This window comes from Micropterus dolomieu, linkage group LG16 (genome assembly GCF_021292245.1).
Source record: "Micropterus dolomieu isolate WLL.071019.BEF.003 ecotype Adirondacks linkage group LG16, ASM2129224v1, whole genome shotgun sequence".
Taxonomy (NCBI): Eukaryota; Metazoa; Chordata; class Actinopteri; order Centrarchiformes; family Centrarchidae; genus Micropterus; species Micropterus dolomieu.
In genome coordinates, this window is record NC_060165.1 from 11,446,435 (window position 1) to 11,469,665 (window position 23,231).

The 23,231-nt window shown below is 42.3% G+C and overlaps 1 protein-coding gene across 1 annotated transcript in view; it reads right to left on the reverse strand.

Annotated features, from left to right (window-relative positions):
* Positions 1 to 256: 256 nt before the first annotated feature.
* The window catches only part of prickle1b (prickle homolog 1b), a 30,098-nt gene continuing 7,123 nt past the window's right edge, over positions 257 to 23,231 (reverse strand). The window contains exons 2-8 of the mRNA XM_046071788.1: positions 10,186 to 10,383; positions 8,017 to 8,130; positions 6,141 to 6,278; positions 3,647 to 3,850; positions 3,353 to 3,539; positions 2,241 to 3,233; positions 257 to 2,147 (exon numbers count right to left, since the gene is read on the reverse strand). Coding sequence (XP_045927744.1) covers positions 1,198 to 2,147; positions 2,241 to 3,233; positions 3,353 to 3,539; positions 3,647 to 3,850; positions 6,141 to 6,278; positions 8,017 to 8,130; positions 10,186 to 10,371 — 2,772 coding nt within the window. The 5' untranslated portion in view covers positions 10,372 to 10,383 and the 3' untranslated portion in view covers positions 257 to 1,197. The remainder of the gene's footprint in view (positions 2,148 to 2,240; positions 3,234 to 3,352; positions 3,540 to 3,646; positions 3,851 to 6,140; positions 6,279 to 8,016; positions 8,131 to 10,185; positions 10,384 to 23,231) is intronic.

Here is a 23,231-nt window from a genome sequence, read left to right on the forward strand (position 1 = left end):
TCAAAAGCAGGCTAACAAATGATTTCCAGCTTTCAGCAGGGTTTGTATAAAAACAAGTCCTTACTCTTATCACGAAGTATCGATATAAATTCAGTCAATTTCCAAGTTTTAAAAGAATACCACAATACATTAAGTCCATAAATTATTTGATGCATCCTACTGTAAAACACAACTACAATCAGACTGTTACAACATGTCGTTGTAAATGAAGGCAAATTAAGTCACATCTGAGAAAAATAACAATCATACCTGAAGCTTTGAGAGGAGAAAAATATTTATTACAAGCATCCATCACAAAGCATTTAGCTGGTTATGTCAGAGCAAGGGTAGTGAACAGTTTAGCTGAATATGGAAAATGCAGGTATTACTGCAATTCATTGTATATTTTGTACACCGATTGTGAGCACTGGAATATACTGTATGTTATAATAGACATTGGTACAGAGTAACATGGCACTTCACATGGCGAAGAACACAGTTTATGAAGTGGCACCTTCTTTGTTGTTTCTCAAAATATTAGCGAGGTATGTTTGTTTACCATTACATCTGCTATTTCTTATACACTTCAAAAGAAACAATTCTTTAAACCACAGATATAAAAATACCAGTATTAAAATCTTAACTTAGTATATACACATCATTTTGTACTATTATGCATTAAATAATTATTTGGTTCATTCCTATTTTCTACTTTATCAACCTCTGTGTGCAAGGTGTTTCCATTTTAATGCACACAAAGATATTGCTGCAAAACTTTTGACTCAACAATGGCAAATTCTGAAATGAAAAAAAGAAGTTTAATGTTGCCACTCTGCATAATTTCTCTCCACTGTCTAAGGAAACTACCAGATTTGCTAATCCATGCATCATATTAGTGCTAAAATTCAGTAAGACAAAGTATCTAGGCCAAATTTGCACATAAAGATTTTCTGACAATGTTACACAGATGTCACCTTCCTTTTGCTGTCTTATCAATTTGAATTGAGTTCTTCCAGTAGAAGAGGGCCTAAAATATGATATGCATCTTGACTTTTGGTCATGCACCTTTAGTTAGGGCGTTAAACACACTCTGTGCTCATGGGTTGTTTTAAACTGCATTTCCAAACTCAGATTTGATCCGCAAAAACCACATGATCAGAAAATCTGACTTTATTGCTTAGTGTAGTGCAGATTATAATGTAAATACACTCTGAACTGTTAAGAGATGATACAGTTTTTGGAGCGGTGGCTCTTTCTGCGACCAGTCTGTGAGCCAAGACTCTGGGAAGAGAGGGCTGTAACCCTTGTTGGGTAGTCTTCAGCATAGTAGCGAGAAGCTGCTCGAGGCTGAGGAATTGGCTGGCCCAGGAAATAGCCTTCCTCCTCAGAGTCTGATGAGGAGGAGGAGCATGTGGAGCAACTGTCATCCTCATCTCTGTAGAGACCCATGAAATGCTCAACCCGTGGGTCTTGAGCTGAGCTCTGAGGCATATAGTCAGATCGGGTTTGGGAGAAGGCCAAGGGCAGCCTGTGTGCGGGATGCTGTAGAAGCATGGCACCACAAGATGGGCTTACTAGACCCTGCTGCTGGGGCTCATACAGCCTCTGTGCTTTCTCCAAAGGCACCATGTGAAGGTTGTTGTCTGAGCGGGTTTTGTGGCTCCTGTGGTGCCGGCCTTGCCGGTGGTGGTGCTGCCTGCTGCGCCCATGGTGGCTCGATGGGCGGCTTCTTTCTCGGCCCATCTCATCTGGGCAGTACGCCCTCCGCTGTGGCTTCTCACTCATAGGATGCTTCCTAATATTGACATCAAACCCATCATTATAGCCATTGTCTACAGTGTCTTCTGAGAACTTGACCATCTGAGGAGGTCTGGACTGGGACTTGCTCCTCCTCAGAGCTGGGGCATGGACAAAAGGAGGAAGGCCTTCTGAATGCGGGGACAATGAAAGAAGTCCTCCTGGTGTGCCTCCCCTCATTGCCAATGCTACCTCCTCATCACCTCCCTTCTCCATGTTAAGGTTGAGAGAGTTGGCACTGTGGTGAAGATGAGATGAATTAAATGTTCCCATGTTGCTCATCTTCTCACAGTCATCTGCCACTGATGGATCCTGCATGGCAAGGGTGTAGACTATAGGTCTATCCCTGCTATCTCCATCCACTGATGCACCTTAAAGAGTGAAAGAAATGATTTGAACAGCTGTTCAACATAAAAAGAAAGCACATTTTTCCACTAAATACATGCAACCAGCAGTCTCCTTACCAGTGATATTTGAGAGCGCCAGGGAGTCCATGGAGTCTCCAGCTCCCTGCTCAGCTTTCCTCAGCTCATCAGCGATGCACTCAAGGGAGTCTTCATACCACTGCCTGGTGTCTGGCCAGAAGGCCTGTCTTCCTGTCCCAGATTGCTCCTGATCCTGGTCCAATTCCAGCTCTTGGATCTTTCTGGCACTGGCAGGACCTGGATGACTCCCATAGGCTGAGTCTCCCAACCCGTCCTGTGACTGGGCCCAGTACATTTCAGGCAGGTGCTTTTTGCTTATCAGTCCAGGGCTAAGGCTGTTGGCTTGGGATTGATTGGAAGTCTGGCTCTGGGTGGGACTGGCAGGTGTGGGAGAGGAGGCAGTAACCCCCATAGTTGTGGTATCAGGCTTTAGCCATGGGTCAGAGACATGTATTAGCCTTTTTCTGTCACTGCTAGGGCTGGGAGATTTTGGGGATGGCTGCTGAAGTTGGTGTAACATCCCACGGTCTCCAAACTTGAGCAGGAGCTGAGTCATATAGTCCTCATGCTGAGCCCACTCCTCTGGATCTTCCTCTCCACCGCCATCCTGCTCCTCCCGGTCCCTCCAGTACCTCTCCTCCTCCAGTCCTAGGCGGGCCAACTTGCGCCCTACTATACCAATGTCGCAATCAGCATCTACATCACCCTCTCCAAGCTTACACTCAAACGAGGGGACAGTAGCAGGGGGGTTAAACAGCTGTGACTGTGTCCATTGTTCGGCAGGCCTGCTGCTCTTCCCCATGCGCACGCTACGCCGTGACTCACGTGAGCGGGCAGACTGGAAGGCAGAATCAGATGAGTCGGAGGCGTGAATATCTTCCCCCTGGCTGCAGGCCTTTGAGCAATAGATGCGACCCTGCTTTGGCAGGAAGGGACAGCCCAGCAATGATGTCTTGCACTGGGCACAACAGAAGCACTGGTCTGTGGCGTGCCAGTGTACACCTTCATAGGTCATCTGGGCATGGTCGACACCTAAAGGATTGTTGGATGAAAAGGAACTTAGGTATAAAATGTTTCATTCTTTATACTAATGTCAAAAGATGGATAATTAGAAGCAAATAAACAAAGTAAAGATCTTTCTAGAAACTCACCAATGTTTTCACCACAGGCCTCGCAGTACTCTGCATATAGTGACTCAAAGCATCCGCAACAGTAGGGCCGGCCATCTTTCATGATGTATCGCTGACCCCCTAGCATAGTTTCACACTCAAAACAGGCAAAGTGCTTCATGTGCCAGTGACGACCCTCTGCTTCAGTGCACTCATCCGAAAATATGATCTAATGGAAAAAAACACATACCACTGTAAGTTCTGTGGAACTCTATGGACTTGGTACATTGTAGAACACAAGTGGTAGTGGGTAGTGCTAATTTTACAGCATATTACCTCATCACAAGAAGAGCATCGTGGTTTAAGAAGCTCAGCGTGATGTCTTCCACAGAGGATCTTGCCATTTTGGTAGAAATATATCAGATCCACCAGCAGTTCTTGACACGTGGCACACGCAAAGCATGATGGGTGCCAGCAGGGGCTTGGCCCTGCTCTGGAGGCAAAAATTGCCATCTCCCCTCCATTGATGCCTCTGCCACACTGACAATCAAATGCAAAAAACATGATCAATGAGATTTATGAACCAGGAGTCTTCTTGATGCACAGAGAAAAATCGCACAAGGGAATGACATTTCAAAATAGATATATGGTACAGTCGATGCCTGTGACACATGAAACACAAACAAAAGGGAGATTATGGGGATAATTATTCAAAATATATCACATATCTGCTGATGATTCATTTGCAATGATGCTAAAAAGAAGAAGGCCAAACAACAGGTGATCATACTGTAAGTGCCATAGGAATATGATTCATTGAAATTATACCAGTGAATCCTGCAGTGATGACAATCATAGCAGAAATACAGCAACAGTTGACAACATGGACAGTTTAATCCTTTCAAGGCAACAAAAACACAGAGTGCTATTAAAAATAATAAAATATTGACTCCATCCATGATAACCCCACCCAGTGCCTTTATGAGTAGAGCTCTTTGTTTTAACTTAAGGGCAGATACAGTAACAAATGGTTGACTTGGAAGCAATACATTTCAAAAACAGCAATAAATCCAACCCACCTAGCTAACTACTGAAATTTACTAACTTGTTTCTCTACGTTTCAATTGGTGGCTGTTTCACTTCGGTATAAACGTCATCAATTATTCATTAGGTGTTGCAGAGGAATTGGACCACATGTTTGTCCTGTCAGTTTAAACAGAATAAACTGGCCTTGGTCCTAAGTCGAAAGATCGTATGACTCCACAGAGATCGTCAGAGCGTGTCCGAACATGCAATCACGAGTCTTTATATAACCCAGCAGAGTTACGAGACACCCATAGGCAGCAATGGGATAACATGCACAGCTGTTAACCATTATTACCAGGGTGGACAGACAGGGGCCTTGGATTCGCGGGTGTTGTGTGACAAAGTGTGCATGCATGGTCAGTAAGTCTAAGGGTGTGTGTGTCCGTTTAGTATTCAGATGTGTCATTTCAGTGTGTGTGACCTTGCATCCCTGTGGTAGCATCTGTGTTTCAGTGGTAACAGATTTCATCTGCCTGTCCAGGGGAATTAACATGGCTGGCCTGATCTTCCTGGATGCCTGGCAGAGGATGTTTTTTACTCAGTGGCCAGGGCTCAATTTGCCGGAAGCAACATAACACTAATTTATGTTTGTTGCATCGAAAGGAAACTTTTCAGACATATGATCAAAGGCAGCTGGAATTGCACTGGATGTTATGGTAAAAAAAAAACACCAAATCGAAAAGTAGGAAACAGAGGTCAGCCTTTTCGGATTGTTTCCAGTGTTGTGTTTGTTCATAGCTCAATATGACATAAACCAGAATGTCAAAATGTAGTCTAAATGTCTCTCTTTTCCTGCAAAGTCATGGTTCCCTTCAGCAAGCTGATAGAAAAAGTATATCAAAATTGCTTGCATCTCTAAAAACGTTTCTTTTTCCACACAACATATAAAAAAGGCTATTTCCTTTGACAGCACTTATGTAACCGGCTGATCCCAAGAACATACTGCACGATCCTGACACGAACCAGCAATCTCAGGTACGGGACGAAGACATGCTGATGAGGAGGCTAAAACTCATGGGCACTAACGTTGGTCGCCAGTGCGTCTCTTATTGTTGGGGAGTGAGGTTCACTCACTGCACAGCCTCGCTGGCTACTGTCACACTTAATACAGTTTGTGTTTAATAGTTAATACACAATGTGTAATCCAATGAGGATTTCTGCTTCACCAGTGAATACATTTACATCTAAGTAAATCCACTTTGTTCGGGAGTTTTCAGAGACAGATGCTATATCTTGCTTCTTTCCAGAAAAAGTCTTAAAACCAGCTGCATGTAATTTTATCAGTAGATGTATGTGCCACATACTGTATGACTTGTGGAAAAAGAATGATTTTAAGACTCAGACTGCAATAACAGCTACAGGTTAACAAGTAATACTTGCACTGTCATGCGGGAATATACTGTAGATGGCCGGCAGGAAGTTTGTCGAATTCCTACTGAGGAACTGCCCTCTCCGCTCGGCTTGAGCATGAGCCTCCCAATTTCCCTGCTTCCCCTCTCACCCTAATGAGGAGGTTTATGTCCATGATTACAAACATCGCATTAGCCAATCAGGATTGTGCCTTGGGCTGCTATGGGATGCGGAGTGTTAGCTGCTTGTGATATAAATAACTTAAGACCCACAAATTGGTTCCCTTGTAACTGTTAGCTTACCTTATCGCTATATGAGCACTAAATGATGCAAGTGGTCTACATGTGTGCATATCCATGTGTGTATACTCATGGTATCCACGTGTGGCACCTACATTTTCACAGCGGGTGTGTTGCAGAGCTCTGGGCAGGATTCTGGGTGTTCCTCTCCCCAGTGCCTCCCTCTTCCTCTGGGCACTGAACATGTGAAGCTCCCTCTTTTCCTCCTCAGTCAGAGAGTGGCAATAACGCACCTGGTAAACAAAGAAGAGAGAGATGAGTGGAGTTGACAAACTAAAAGAATAGAGAGGTCGATTTATAACTAATAGGGAAGCCAGTTAAGAGGGGAAAGCGAAATAGCACTTAAAAACATCCAACCATTACTGCTGATTGTTCGTCTTTCATCTTTCCTTTCAACTTTCCTTCCTTCACTTCCTTTGTGTTTAGAGATGGTGATGAAGGCCCAGATAAAAGACAGAGACAAGCCAGCTTGGTTGTTCTCTAAACAACAGTAAACGATGCCGGTGTGTACACACACACTCAATATTTCTCCCTTTCACACACACAGAGTGCTTATCTCTCCGAACCACAGTTACGCAAGGAATCCTCCAGCAGTTTACTTCCTCAACCACCAGGTCTGCCGACAAATATCATAAAGTTGCTCAGCCAAACACTGTGCGGCGGTGTGTGTGTGTGTGTGTGTGTGTGTGTGTGTGTGTGTGTGTGTGCCTATTGTGTATCCTCCATGTGTGTACAGAGAGACCACCTCTGTCAGACAGTAGCCCCCCCCCCCCATCCCTCCCCTCTGGTGATAACCCCTCCACCATATCTCCTAATGTAAACTCTATTAACACAGATGTGAAAAGAGTGCTGGTTTACACACCATAAAGCTATTATACAGGAGAGGATGGCATGTGCTTTATTGTCACAAGAGGGTTTTTTTGTTAAAAGGTTGAGGGAATGTGGCCATTGTTTTAGTTTTACTAGAAAAGGATGAGCAAGATTGTTTAGGCTTTAGTTTATTTAAGGCTGAGTATAGTTTAAAATGTCCTATTTTTAACTTGTTTAACCATGCTTTAAGGACATCCAACAAAAAGCTTCTCAAATGTTGTTTAAATAGAAGCACACATAAAATAACTTTCCCTGAAAAAATGTCTTAAAATGTAAAATTATCTGCATGTGAGATGTTTTATGGGAGTTCCAGTTGGAGGTGAAGCACCGAAAGGGTTTGAAGGGTCTCTTGAATTGTACGAGCTAAAAGCAGATAAAATTAGTCGGTGTAATTGGTGAAGGCAAATGTTGTTATTGTGCTCGCCCTTTCAGGTCTCAGGACTTCATCTTTGAACAACAAAATAACTTCTTTAGCACTTCTTAGGGCCAAGTCTGCATTGAACCTACGCCATAGCCTACATCCTGCGTTGGTATCTGCGTCACTCGGCAATCACACCGCCAAAATGCTAGTTGTAGCGGTGGGGTTTCTTTGTTCCACTGTGTTTGTGTGTGTCTTGATTTTAGCCACTTTGTTGTTGGTGCACGCTACTACAAACAACGGCGACTGAAACTGAGCGGATCATGTTGGAGTTGGAACTGGTGTTGAACAGCAGTTACTTTTAGTGAAATTACTAAAACACAAAAACGAGAGAAGAGAATTTGAAAATGGCGGCGAAGAAGGGAAATGAGATGCCAACCGATCACAGTTCTTGCCTTCTGCATTGCTGTGACATGTCGTTACATTTTTGGGGAGGTGTGGCGTCAGGCTACAGCGTAGGGTACAGCGTAGGGTACAGCGTAGGGTACGCATCTACGCAGTTGAAGTTTATTCTACTGTTGCATTTATTGTATTCTTAACTTCATGTTATACAAGAGTTAACTTTATTCCGTATCTGGCTAAAAGCAGCAACTGCTGCTTCACTCTCTGCCTGAAGACCGTCCCTTTCCCCATCTTTCACACACAGACACACACCCTGATATTGTCTCTCTCATCATCTCTACCTCATTGTCATGCGGCGGCAGCTGGTAGAGGAGCTGTCGGATCCTGTGCTTCTCTCCGGGACTGTTGACATACGGCACCTTTTCCTCTGGTAGACAGCAGAAATACATCTGGACCTGCGTATGAAGAGAAATTAATGAACTTTAGAAGACAGAAATTACATCTTGTACACATGGAGTACAAGACTAATAATTTTGAAACTAAGCTTTAAAAGACTCTAAATTGTCATTGTATTTCTGTTATATGGTCAGTTAACATAAATGAATGAGACATGTTACAGCCAGCAGTGTTCAGAATGTTTGAGGGAAGAGGAGATCTTTTGATTTAGATCAGGCAGAGGAGAGGGCAGCTGGATATCAGTGGAGACTGCTGCTATGTGTGTCCTTATTTTGTGTCACTGTGGGGCAAACATGTCAATCTTAATCCAGTCACAGGCACCTGAGTGTGAAATCTCTCCACACACAAGAGACAGCAAGGGACTGGAAATGTCAGTGTTTGCCTAGGCTAATTCCAGGGAAAAGGAAACATTGACAAAATTATGTTTCTCTGTGTGCATTTCCATGAAGAAATATGGGAATATACACTGCTCAAAAAATTAAAGGGAACACTAAAATAACACATCCTAGATCTGAATGAATGAAATAATCTCATTAAATACTCCTTTCTTTATATAGTTGCTGACAACAAAATCACACAAAAATGATCAATGGAAGTCAAATTTAGAAACCCATGGAGGTCTGGATTTGGAGTCACACTCAAAATCAAAGTGGAAAACCACACTACAGGCTGATCCAACTTTGATGTAATGTCCTTAAAACAAGTCAAAATGAGGCTCAGAAGTGTGTGTGGCCTCCTCGTGCCTGTATGACCTCCCTACAACGCCTGGGCATGTTCCTGATGAGGTGCGGATGGTCTCCTGAGGGATCTCCTCCCAGATCTGGACTAAAGCATCCGCCAACTCCTGGACAGTCTGTGGTGCAACGTGCCGTTGGTGGATGGAGCGAGACATGATGTCCCAGATGTGCTCAATTGGATTTAGGTCTGGGGAACGGGCGGGCCAGTCCATAGCATCAATGCCTTCCTCTTGCAGGAACTGCTGACACACTCCAGCTACATGAGGTATAGCATTGTCTTGCATTAGGAGGAACTCAGGGCCAACCGCACCAGCATATGGTCCCCTTGTGAGACCATATACTGGTGATGATGAGGATCTCATCTCGGTACCTAATGGCAGTCAGGCTACCTCTGGCGAGCACATGGAGGGCTGTGCGGCCCCCCAAAGAAATGCCACCCCACACCATCACTGACCCACCGCCAAACCGGTCATGTCGGGGGATGTTCCAGGCAGCAGAACATTCTCCACGGCGTCTCCAGACTCTGTCACGTCTGTCACATGTGCTCAGTGTGAACCTACTTTTATCTGTGAAGAGCACAGGGCGCCAGTGGCGAATTTGCCAATCTTGGTGTTCTCTGGCAAATGCCAAACGTCCTGCACGGTGGACGTCGGGCCCTCATACCACCCTCATGGAGTCTGTTTCTGACCGTTTGAGCAGACACATGCACATTTGTGGCCTCCTGGAGGTCTGGAACTGAGAAGTGGTCTGTGGTCACCACCTGCAGAACCACTCCTTTATTGGGGGTGTCTTGCTAATTGCCTATAATTTCCACCTGTTGTCTATTCCATTTGCACAACAGCATGTGAAATTGATTGTCAATCAGTGTTGCTTCCTAAGTGGACAGTTTGATTTCACAGGAGTGTTATTGACTTGGAGTTACATTGTGTTGTTTAAGTGTTCCCTTTATTTGTTTGAGCAGTGTATATGGGAGGACTCAGTCAGACAGTTCGGTTCGAGATGTGCTACACACAAATGAATGTGAAAAAAAGCTATAGTCAGATGTTGGGCATCAGCATGCAGCACTACTAATCTGCTAGTGTGACATAGAGAACAGAATGTCTGCACACATAACCTTATTGAAACTAAAACCACATGCTGCAAGCATGCAGGTTTATACTCTCATCCTCTTAAGGGAAAATTCCACCGTCGGATATTGTGCTGGGATTTACATTTTAGGTGTGCCCATAAGCTTAAATTTGACTTTCCTACTCATACAAATGGATGGAATATACTAGAGAATAGTTTGAGGAAGAGTGTAACAGTCCGAGGTCCTACCTGCTCAGGCCTGAGTCCTGGTGGCACCCACGCATACTCCTCCAACGCACATCCAGAGTCATCATCTGAGGTGGAGCTCCTCTGGAAGCCCACTGATATCTTCCCCATCTTTCCCCCAGCACGAGGCTCCATCTCCGAATCTCGAGGAGAAGGGCGTTCCCCTCTTTCACTGCGCTCCAGGTTCATCAGACACGGGCGCTGTGGATAAAAAGGGAGAGTTTCATTATTTAATTATATCCAAAGCTCTGGCTTTTACCCTTATACTTCTTGTCACTGATTGGCTGGGATACTGCTGATGTAGGATCTTTTTTGCACTTATTGTAAATCCCTCTGCATTTTGTCTATGCCTGCAATCCCATCAATTAGTTTTAATCTCTATGTTTCTCAACAAGCCATTTGTTTTTCCCAGCTGTGTTTTTTAAGAATTTAACATAATAGCTAGAACAAATGTTGAGAAGAGAGGAGAGGACTGTTCCTTAACATATCACACTCTTGAGTCACACTCAAGAATAACTAATATGTTATTTTCCATCCCATTAGTGTAATATGTCATACTTCCTTTGTTTATCCATTACAGAATTATAGTTGATGAAGCACCCAAAATACTACTTGTCCACCTTCAAAGAGAACTCAAGACAAACTTAGGATGATATATAATGGAAAATCAAAGCAGGAAGTATGGTGCACTTGTATAACTGCCCCACATGACTCTTGCCAGCCTTGGTGTATTTATCTCAAATTGCATGAAAGACACATGGAGATAAAACAACAGAGTTGTTAGGCACAGAACGTTTAAAGGTCAGTTTTTCTGGGTACAAATCTATGTGTTTACTTGCTGCGAGTCCTTGTTAGGACATTTCATTGCATCAGGCACATCACTTACATTTAGTTATTTTATTCTAGGATTTCAAAGCTTTGACGTAACATGATGCAACAGAAATGTCCAGCTGTTACCCACCAAACATCTGTTGCTCTTATCCACTGTGCTGCAAAGTACAGATGATTGTAAAGCACGTGTAAGCAGCCTACCACATTGTGCTAGGACAGTGATTTACAGCTATGTGCAGGAAGTCACAGTTACATAAATGGATAACTATGATCAATAAAATGCAAACAACAACACATTAAGTGGCGGCAAAACTGATATAAATCTCACAGAAGACAAATGATCAACCTTCAAATTCAGCAGCTTTTTAAAAAGCTTTTTCTACCTCTTCACAAGATGATAACAGTTGGACTGTTACATGAATAGGGATTAACCAGCCTCGTTGTTGCCTTCAGCAGCAGCCCGTCTTATCTCAGCATCTACGTTCTTCAGAGAACTCTCAACCCTGATAACTGAACTTTGGTCCCGAGGTGTTGAAAAGGCCACTTGTGATTTGCCCTACTCTGCTCTGCTTCTTTGACATGCAAATCTCTACCAGAATAGAACTTGTTTGGGTAAAAACAGTCAGAAACTTCACACAGGCACTCCAAGCTTTATGTAGGTTTGATCTTTTACACAGAAGTAGCACTATGAGGAGCATTAGGGTCTTGATGGCTGTTATGCCTGTTAACTGTGATTGTAGAGCAGTCAGTTAAATGTATTTACACCAGTGCTTGTGCAATGTGATAATCGGTTACTGGGATTGTAGGAAAAGTATTGGTGTGGGAAGGGGAATGAACTTTATGTTTGACTTTTTTAAAAAGTAAGAACCTCCCCAGGGTTATAATGTTTTTTATTTTATTTCTCAACTTAACCCTGATTTTAAACTTAATATTTTGACGGAGCAGTAGCTTTGACATAGACTAAATCTCACATTAGAAGTGGATTTACTGAACTGTGGTGAATATAACAACCGGTGCACCCTGTTTGCAGATCATTTCAGCTTCTCTCTTACATTTGAACAAAGAGCTACTATATAAACAGCTATTACCACTGTCAATGACTGTCAGTGATGAGGCGCACACACAAGTGTGTTGTACATGTAACACTTATGTAACAAATTTTTTATTTCATAGTAAATCTCGCAAGAAATGGGTAAAGTTAAATATAAATCTAAGGCACAGAAAAAAGTTCTTCATAATTCATTGTGCCCCCCCCGCCCCCAAAGGTGACAGGTCAGATGCAACTAAACTCATCCAAACGCTGTAGCTGTGCTTCCGCATCCTTGTACAACAGTCAACTCTGTCTTCTCAGCTCACTCAAGGCCACACCTCGCCATATATACAAAGCCCAGTAACAAGACTGGGGAAACATTAGCATTCCCCCAATTAGAATACAGTTCAATGAAGCCCAGGGCCTAGAAACCCCGGATTTTACGCATTTTGAAATGCTGGTAGAAGTCAAACCAGAGCTCTTATCGCAGAACAAAAGGGTATTTGAGTGTTGCTTTGTTCTTCAGTGACTAATCTATCAGGTTTTACGGTAGGATAGATAATGTTATCACCCAGAAGCATTTCTTTACCTGTTCTGCTTTATCTCAAATAACCTAGTTAAAACCAGTAAGTGATGCAATTAAATGAAGTCAGATTTCCCCTCGAGATTATTTTGAGCCACTATCTGAATGGCAATACAGCTGTTTGTGGAATATTTTTGTCCAGCTTGTGTTTTTAAGAATAACCGGTCGTTAATGCTTTGCTTTTTTTCATTTACAATGGGTTTGGATTACAACCAAAATGTAGACATGGGATGACATGTATGACACACATTGTCCAATTTAACATGGAACGAGTGAAAAACATCAACTAATGACTATTTTCCATTATAGATGAATGTGGCAGAGCGAAAAATCGTCATTAACATCTCCACTCTCCAGTCAACTAATCGATTAACCGTCTGATCATTTCAACTCCAGTTTGGTATCCTTTCATTCATTCACCATGCTAACGATTTCTATGCCTCCTCTGCCCTTCAGCTTTCCTGCCTCTCATCCCATAACTTACGGGGGAAAGGTGACTGCGGATTCCTGAGCCAACATACACAGCAACTCACATTACACCATGTCACCCGTTGGCAATAACACAATGGCTGGCTTTGTCAAAAACAAAAACAAAATGTCCAAGCATTCCTCTTCTCAACCCGGGCCCCGATGCAGATGTGACAGGAGGAGGTTAAGGGGCTTAAAAAGGGAAACTTTTTGAAAAGGGCATTTAAAGAGTCACAACACTGGGTCTGTGTAAACACAGGCCAGATGTAGCCAGCTAATGGGTTAATCAAGCTCACCTCCCCCGCTTAACTGACACTTTTATTTTCAAATGAACAAAACCCCAGGCAAACTAAAGGAATACATCCTAATTTAAAGAAAGTTTGACTTTTACAGATTGTGAAGTCTATCATATTCTCCCAGTGAGGAGAATAATAACAGATTTAGTTAGCTGCAGCTAATTCAAAAAACAGATCCGGATGAGTTTAGCACGTGCTGCAACCAAAACAGTAAAAAAAAAGTCTATATTTCCTAAATGTCATGGAATTTGCTTTTTGAAAACTATTAAATGGTGGAGTTCAAAGGCCGAGGTCATCGCTCTTTGACTAGTTGGAAATATGTTGTTTTAAGACCAAATGGGTGTCACGGAGTGCACAGGAGACTTAATGCAGCTGGAGTGAGACCACCTGCACAGCCACATCAGATCTAACACATCTAAGATGCAAGACTTAGACATACACCCAATACACTGTATCACAAATAGGGGAACACAAACATGCAGGATCACCTCTCAGACACTACAGCACTTAAGTCTTGAGCCAGGCTTAGCCAGTCATTCTCCACTGCTCTTTTTCACTGCTTTAAACCTAGAAAATCTCCCACAATCCCTTGCACGCCTCCTCATCAACACATCTAAGTAATGGTGGAACTGAGGTGCAAGCATTTTCCACGGTAGAGCTGCAAGCGCTCTCCGTTCAACAAAGTCCTTCTGCATTTGCATGTTTCAGGTAGTGTACTTATCCATTTTCCTCTTACCTCCAGGAAAAGCATCCCTCTTTCCATTTTCACATAAAGCTCTCGTTCAATTCCACTATCCCCTGGTCGCACAGCGCTCAAGCTCTGGATTCATGTCAGCAGCATCAAGCTCAACAGATCCACGCTCTAATCAGGTCCACATCCCACTTGGCCAGGAAGTGTTCCTTCAGCCTTTTGAAAGTCAACTTCAGCTGTGAAGGAAGTAATGCGACAGCCGGGAAGCAACTCATTTAGTGATCCAAAATTTCAATGTCCAAAGACCAAGGAGGAAGGCAGAGGTCTCTATCTGGAGTGTCTCTGATCCCTATGAGTGCGTGTGAGTGAGTGGATGTGTGTGTGTGCACGCTCTTGGGGCAGCCAAGCCTTGTCAGCCCCTCCCTCATTCCTCCTTTCCAGAGCAAATCGCCTGCCACTGCACTTCAATCACACACACACACACACACACACACACACACACACACACACACACACACACACTTCAGAGTCAACACTCCACCTATCTCTACACCCCTTCCTCCACCAGAGTGACACCAAGCCTTCCACCCCGCCCCCCACTCGGCTACAGGATTCCTGAGAGCCAGATGACATGTCCACCCTACTCTCACACTCTTTCTCTTTGTCTCTCTTTCAGTCTGACTTATTCTTTCTAAAAAAAGGTTTGTTCTACAAGCCAGACAGCTGTTCGTTGCCTTATAAGAAAGTAGTTAAGGGTAAACAATCCCGAAGCCAATTTCAAACTCAGCTTTTTACTCAGAAAAAAGGCCTTCTGTTTTGAGGCAGGCATAAAAGTGTAAAGGAGCATAAACCCTCCAAATGGAATTGATTTTATTTTGAAATATTTTTAGTTTTTGTGCACCAATTTCACTGCTGTCTTACATTTTACTACCCTGCAAACAGAATTTTTATTTATAATGCAAGTGACTGCGCACAACCTCTGTCTGTGTCATTAAATAGTTCCTGGGATCATCCAGTCTGATGCACCTAATGCCATTTGATCTAATACTGTCACATTCATTTCCACTCAGGTGCTAATTAGATCACATGCTGGTTAATGCTAAGTGTTCTGGGCAAAATTAATAATTTGTGCACGACTCTGAACTAAATTAAAGGAATGTAAAGGGTTTGATCATAAAGTCATCTGATGAAAATTAAGCTTTGTTTTAGAAAATGGCTAATAGCACAAAGCTGAGGCAAATTAGCGTTAGCGTGGCTAACTTTTTAGCTAACACTTGCCTATTTGTACATCTAGCAGACACAGAGTAACATCAACTTTCATTTAGAAATCCAAATTTCTCTCTGTTTCAGCTCTGTTCTTGGACTCCACCAACTCCTTGACAAACCGTATGCGCTGATTTAGCAACCTGTTCTCAATCAGTGACTTGTCACATATGGACGCATGATCAAGACCCATCGGCGTCAGTTTGTAACGCACTGGGGATCCCTATAGCGTCATAGTTCAAAGCATTGGGTGAAGCCCTGTAGCGTCAGCGTTTTGACGCTAAAAGTATATGTTGTCAATATATATGATGCCGAAGGTGACGAGTCGGGAGTGAGAATGTGTTGATCAGGTATTACATCATTTAAAGGCAACAAATGATTTTTCACGTCTTCTTGGAGTTGTTCTGGTTAAATATTGGCTGTGCTTTCTCCCAAGTCAGCCTCATCCGTCTCAGGAAATTCCCACAAAGGGGATCTGTCTGCTCACCCCTTCACTGAAACCACCACCCCTATTCCTATTTTGGAGAGCTGAATGAGTTTGCCAAGAGGGGTCCCCAGTCCTCATCTCTCACTTCAGCCAGCCACAAAGACGTTATTGTCAAAGAGCACTTCACTTCAGGAAACCTCTGACAATCCAACAGAACTAAATGTTTTATTCCAAAATGAGATTTACTCCGTGTGAAAAAGGTGACACCTGCATTACTAATTATAAAATGTGAGAAAAGGTCCAAAAGACAATCTGCATACAAAACAGTGGACAAAATACAAATTCACTTGATATGCCTGGGGAAGTTTGATCTCAATTATGTGGACAAGCTCTGCGCTATCCGTCATTGTGAAAAGCTGAAAAGCAGCAACGGCTCCATTTAAAGAGTCTAAAATGACAAATGAGTTTACTCAATTGTACGGCAGACAAAGACCCCCTCTCCCCTGACAACCCCACAAAGTCACTTGCAGGGAGCGCAACAGAGCTGTTTGTCACATGCCAAAATACCTGTTACAAATGAGAAATGGCTCTGTTAGCTAACTAGCTTAGAAGAGCGAGATAGAGTGAGTGATTCTCTGTGTGCTTAGCGATGGGATTGTCTATGTGCTTTGCCAACACGGCCTTCTTTCCTTGCATGCCAATGTATATTTGAAATAGAGTGAGTGGAGAGAGAGGAGCTTGGCAGTCCAGTCAGAGGGTAAAGCTCTCAAGTTTTCCAGAGGTCTTGGCGGCGCTCTGCAAAAGCCACTTTGTGTTTAACCCACCGAAAGATGTGCATCGAGTTTCCTGAGATATTTATCTGGATATGCGTTTCGAAAGCTCTGGAAATCGCATTTCAGGCAGACAAGTAAAGAGAACGAGTCTATTTTTGTGACAGACAAGTACTTAATTCAGATGACGGAAAGAGACAATGAGTGGGTGGTGTGAATAGAGGACAGGTCCAAGGATGAGTGGCTTTCCCCAGACAATAGGAAGATTTCAGCCCTTCAGACTGGGCCTGGGCTTCTGGCCAACGATCCATGGTTCTTTAGAAAAGACAAGAGGACAGTTGACCTTGCCGTCTCCTCTGCTTCCTCTCTTAAGAGAGAGGAGAGGGTGCGACAGTGCAGAATGCCTTTAAAATGGAATGTTGAAGTGTCAGTTTGTTTATCTTTTACAGCCAAGGACCATAATGGAAAGAAGTTATTCATTATTTGTTTGGATTCATGAAGTTTTCCCATGGGCTTTTAAATTTGTAGGATCACAACTTAACTGCTGACCTCTTTAAGAGACCAGGACTTTCTGTCTGTCTTCTGTTCCTTCCTTCGTAGGATAAACTGGGTTTTTAATGGGACATTAGGACGCTAAGACATCATGTATCAGCACTCGGCAAAGCCATCGGACATGTGCTGAATGGATGATACCCTGATCTCATTCACATGTCTGATGCTGATGAGCAGGAACTAACTAATGGAAGGTTTATGCAGGGACCTTTGACACCAGCGCTTAAAAATACAAACACATGATGCACACATTGCGCATAGCTAGAACTGGTTTGAATTTGCTTGTTTTTTTATTTTGGAAAACGGGAAGGACCCGGGCTCAAAATGAAATCAAATAAAGAGTTGCAGCTTCACATTTCATTAGCAACTGTTTAATACCGATAGATGCACACACAACTGTTCTAGGAAAGGGGAACATGAGTTTAAATGAAAATTAATCTGATTTCATGGAGGAACCTCTGGCTGATATCCAGTATTCAATTTGAGGACATTATTGGCCACACAATACCAGTCTAACCTTAAGTCAGAAGTCATTTGGACAGAAACCTTTTGATCAAGTCTCTCAAAGGACTTTCTGAGCAGAGTTTTCTTTCCTTGGCAAAAGCTTTGGACCAGGGTTTACAGACAAGATCTAGTGGCCTTTTCTGTACTTGAAATCCAAGACCAAGTCTGGACTACACACTGACTGCACGCACACACTCTTACACATACCAGGCACACTTACTCACTCCTTCTGGCTGCACATTTCATTTATCTATTGGAACAGAACTCAACTGGTTATTTGGCCTTACCTTAACCTTTATTGTGCTGAGCAGACTTGCTCTTTTCTGCAGTGCTGCGCTTCATTTTCATTTATAACAGTCGTTCACACCTGGGCACTACTACCAGAGCTGTGTTTCGTCCCCAGGAGGCAAGAAGGGGTTTAACTGATCCATTCGAATGCAAATATCAACAAGGATGCCCCTCTGGTTGTTCAAAACAGACATCAACAAGGACAGTGACATGTCTCAACTTGATGCACGACAGTCCTTTAAAATAAGCCAAACTGAAGCAGAGCATGGAGACCATTCCTGATGTTAAAGTAGCGTAAAGTGCAAATTCATGATGAAATATTCAAGACTGTGCAAATAGCTCTCCTGCACGGGATTAAAACCAACATAGGCTTTGAAAACTGCAACTTGCAAAAGTTTATTAAATTTCAGAACAATTATACATTCAGTGGCAGCTTTCAGTGGCAAGCATATTGTTACCTGACAGTCTTATTTGACCATCAACACCCATGTGCCCTGAAAGGGCTACGGCATGCTTGAAATGAACAAAAAGTTGTCCCACCAAATCTCAAGACAAAAATGTATACAGCTGTCTCACAAAGTCTGCCATGATAGAGAAGGAAGAGTACAAATTGGGTAAGGGAGCACCCTTTGTCTGCCTCATTGTGTTGGAAAATCTTGAAAAAGTTCCTAACACAACAAGAAACACTGCTGAACCGAAGCTGACAAGCCCAGACGATTAAATCAACATGGGGGCATATTAAACTCTGAAAGTGAAACTTGATTTTCTAACAAAGACTGTCCTTTTTGACTGCAAGTATATAGATAAATCCCTCTACAAGTAGCTTTACAAATAAAGACTTATCAGTATCCCGACTGTATCTATTTCTGATTTTAACCAGCAATGCCCCACTTACTTAGGTAATATGCAAAACACCTGATAAACAGCTCACACACATATCTGCTTTACAAAAAGACCTCAGATCCACGTCTCAATTCACATCCATTATTATTCCCCCATTCAGACCCATTCACACCGACGCCTCTCAGCAGCCTTTCATAGCAGGAAATGGATCTTTAGCCTTCGCTAACAAGGCCCACCAGCTCAACTCAATACTGTATATCAGGTCTGTGGAAGTGCTGCTTTAGTGGCCCTGCCAGTTCGGTGTTAATATTCACTGAGTGTGATTTAAGTTTCTGGTCATAAAACCCTCTGCCGAGATTTGTTAACTACTGCGGGGTGTTAGCCACACACCTCAGGGACAATAGGAGCAGCAATAAAAGTGCTGTAAAATGCAGGAAACTGTCAAGTATCTGTGATGGGAGCTTGGGTAGGGATCAGGTTGGGAAGCTTTAGTAAAGATTCGTCGTGTTTAGAACTCACAGACTCACTTGATGTTGACTAAAATGACTCATAACTCAAAATATCTCAACAACTATTGGATGGATTACCATGAAAAATTGTTCAGACATTCAGGTGCCCAAAGGATGACTTTGGTGATCCACTGACTCTTCCTGTATTACCACCACAACTATTTGCTATGAAATTTGGTACAATTGGACCATCCTGTCCCATCCAGATGAATACTAATGTCTTTGACAATCTTTTAACATTCGATTTGGCACCATTATCAGGTCAGAATTTTTATTTGCCCAATACTGTGTTTCAAAACATTTTGTGTTTCGAGCTAATTAGTAAATGTTAGCATGGTAAAGCTAAGATGGCGAGCATGATAAACTAGGGTGACCAGATGTCCTCGTTTTCCGGGGACAGTCCCCGGTTTTGGTGGCCTGTCCCCGGAAATGTCCCCCTTTTTAGGTGTGTGTTAATCATAGACTGTATAAGGTGTTAACAGACCTGAAATCATTTTTACGTAGCCAGAAAGACTGGACAGGCGAGCATACAGGTGTGGTGCCAAAAAGTGATTTCCGTTTGCGGGAGCATGTGCAGTGTGTTAAAGCTGTCCAATTGCTTTACGTCTACAGCTGCTTTTATCTGTATCAAACAGACATAACGTGCAAATAAATATCACTTTATGTCCATGGTAATTGCAAAGGTATGTCTCTGTGATACTTTAATGTTTCCTTTAATGGAATAATCACAATTGTGGCTAAATAAGAGTTTGCAGTTTATAGGTAACCAGGCCCGATATTTATGTGATTATAGGCAATAATAGAAGCCTGTTGTTGCCGATGGAATATGTGTTTGACAGGCCTATGTCTAACATCCTTGTTTATATTTGGAAAACGTAATATAGCTTATAATTAGCATGACTTACTGCTGAGTTATATATAAAATAAAGACATGATCTCTCTTGCAATTATCCTTATTTTACTTGCTGTGTACCAACCAATCCAGTCCTATTTACCTTTTAAAAAACATTTTAATGGCCAATACAATCTATGTAATGCAGTATTTGACTTGCCAGAAAGTGACAGCATCCTCTATTGACTGAAAAGTATTTTTGCCCTGAAATGACTTGATTTCATTCAGAAGAGTTACATTTGACAGATTATAAAACCGAAATCATCCCCCTTTTTATTTCATATATAATAACAGTATATTTTTAATGATATACTGAGCACCAAACCAAAAATTTCCCATTTCAGAAATCTGGTCACCTTATGATAAACATGCCACCTTACAAGCAGGGTGTTAACATTGTCAGTGTGAGCATGTTAGCATGCTGATGTTAGGCTGCTAGCATGGAATTTAACTGTAGATTCTACCACACAGAACACATTTTTAGCTTCTACCTTTTGGTATACAAGTAGACAGGACATCTTTGCACATGGACCTTTCATCTGCAGCCAGTGTTTGTGATTTCTCCCAAGATCAATAAAGTGATCTGCTTTAGGGTTGGAAACTAGAGCTGACTTCAGTCACCGGCATACATCCAACACATGCTATTAAATGTTCTATTCATTCTCTTCCAAAATTTACTAAATGTCATTTTGGAAAATAATCGCTGCTTCAATGCAGCTACTGTTCAGCCTTACATGTGTATCTGTCAATCCTTATTGTGCTTTTGGTTCTGCCTGTCTCCCTGCACATGGAGCCAATTACGTTGACATTCAAGTGGATTTTCTGTAAATCCCTTCAATACTTACAGGCTGATTAGAGTATGTTGAGGAATTATACTATTTCAGGGCACAATATGGTTGTCAAAAACAGTACCAATGCTTCTCCCATACATATCTAGAGGTAGGTTATTCATTATTATCATTATTTTACATGATTTGGCAGGGAGCACCCCACTTAAACTGCTTAATACGTGTCATTACCTGAATCGCACTGCATGCAAATCCTAGATGGTCCCTGTAGGCTAAAATGTCTTGCCAAGTATCCTGATGATAAACTATATTACTCTGCATTCCAAAATATTGGTAACTAAAGTCTTAGATATTGCACAGTGGATATTTTTTATCTATCACTCTACATTTGCACTGTTTATATACCTGCATTACTACATTCTTTATATGTACTGTATATACAGTACCAGTCAAAAGTTTGGATGCGCTTTCTCATTCAGGTGAATGGGAAGGTATGTCCAAACTTATGACCGTATAACAAAAAGACAAACTCACACAAAACCTGCAATTTAGGAATGAGTCCATGATTACCCTTTGGCTCAGTGTTTGCCAAAAGAAATTCTGCTGGTAGGAATGGAGCCGGTACTGCTTCCATGGACATTACATGGTGTTAGTAATAAATAATACACCTTTTTTGTCCAGCACATTTTGAGGATTTTAGATAAGCATGCATACATTTACCTACAAAATCTAATGAATTCTTGAGTTTAGTTTAGCCGCATTTTGGTGAGCCTCCTCTATCTGTCTCTCACTGATGAGTGGTGCTAAAATAAGCGGCTACATTCTCGACCTCTTTTAATACCAGGAAGAAGATAAGATATACTTGCATGAAATAAGACCGTAATCTCATACACTCTTACCACTTCAGTGAGGAACTGGGATTTACGTGAGAAACACCATCACAAAACTGTGATACCTATTAGGAAACAATGGAAACCTACTAGTTTGTTTGTTTGTGTGTGTGTGTGTGTGTCACTGTAACCACCACTGTGAAAGGAGTGTGTGTTTGAAGTGTATTAGTTTGAAGTTAATAAAATCCCAGGCTGCTGTGATCACGTTGCCTCACGCACAAAGCGTCGATCCTCTACACAAGAGAAAGAGCAGAGGTGAGCGATGGACTAATAATAAAAACAAAAAAATGTCTAGATTGTATTGTTCTTGTTGACAGGAATAATATACGTGTCACTGCAGTTTTTCTTCATTTGAATGGTAAGAAAATCACAGTGTTCGTGTTTGGGTCACTGATGTAAGGCCCACAAACAGTGAAATATTCCAGCTGCTCTTTTAAGAACATATCACAAACAAAATGTTATCAGGACACAGAAGCGAGGCCAAGAGACTACAATACAAGATAAGAAACCAGTTTCTCTTGTTCTTGGTAACGGTAAATTAAAGTAACACACTCCAGCTGAACTTGTCAGAAACAAACTTGAATTTTCTTTTTTACTGGCCTCCACGATACTTTGAACTAAGAATGATGCAGCATTGCTGTTGCCGTTACATGCAGTCCCTCTATCAATCTAGGTATCAATGTGCCTGATTTACAGTGCATCACATGTTTCAGCCAAAAGAAACAGGTAAGTCAGGGCTTTTAATGAGCACTACCACTCAAACTAGATAGAAGCATCGCTTATGAAAAACAAATCTGTATTTAAAAAAGAGAGAAAGAGAAGCAAATGTAAAAATCTGATGAAATATCATGCAAGACGAGCAGCAGCGTTGCATCACATTTAGCATGGGAAAGCTGTTTGTGGTTGTGTTTGTGTGTGTGTGTGTGTGTGTGTTCGTACAATTCCCCCATGAATTTTGTATATGAGATAGTTGAAGGCCTGGGATTGGGGTTGTGTATACAGAGGCTTAATGACAGGACCCTGGAGGGATGGCACATCAGTCAAGTGGAACAGACAAACACACACACAGACTGTGTATTACCTAACCAGTACCCTCACTTTCCCACAATTTAGCATTGGAAAGACAACAACAGCTCAGAACGGCGGGTCCGACCAAGTTCGCAGCCCCAGGCACCTTTGTCACACTCGGACTGCAGTTTGGCCTACATGGACTGGCACAGTTCTCAACGCAGCACAGTGTTGGAGAAAGGTGTGTGTGTATGAAACCATATAGCCTTTAGTTCCTATAGCAGACTCCCAAGGCACTTTTTTATTCAGCTTTTTATGGGATACTGAACCAGCGTTTGAGATTTTGAAAAGAGACAGATAACAAAACAACGGAGTGATATCAGCTTAGCTCAGCAAAGCAACAGTAACATTTTGGT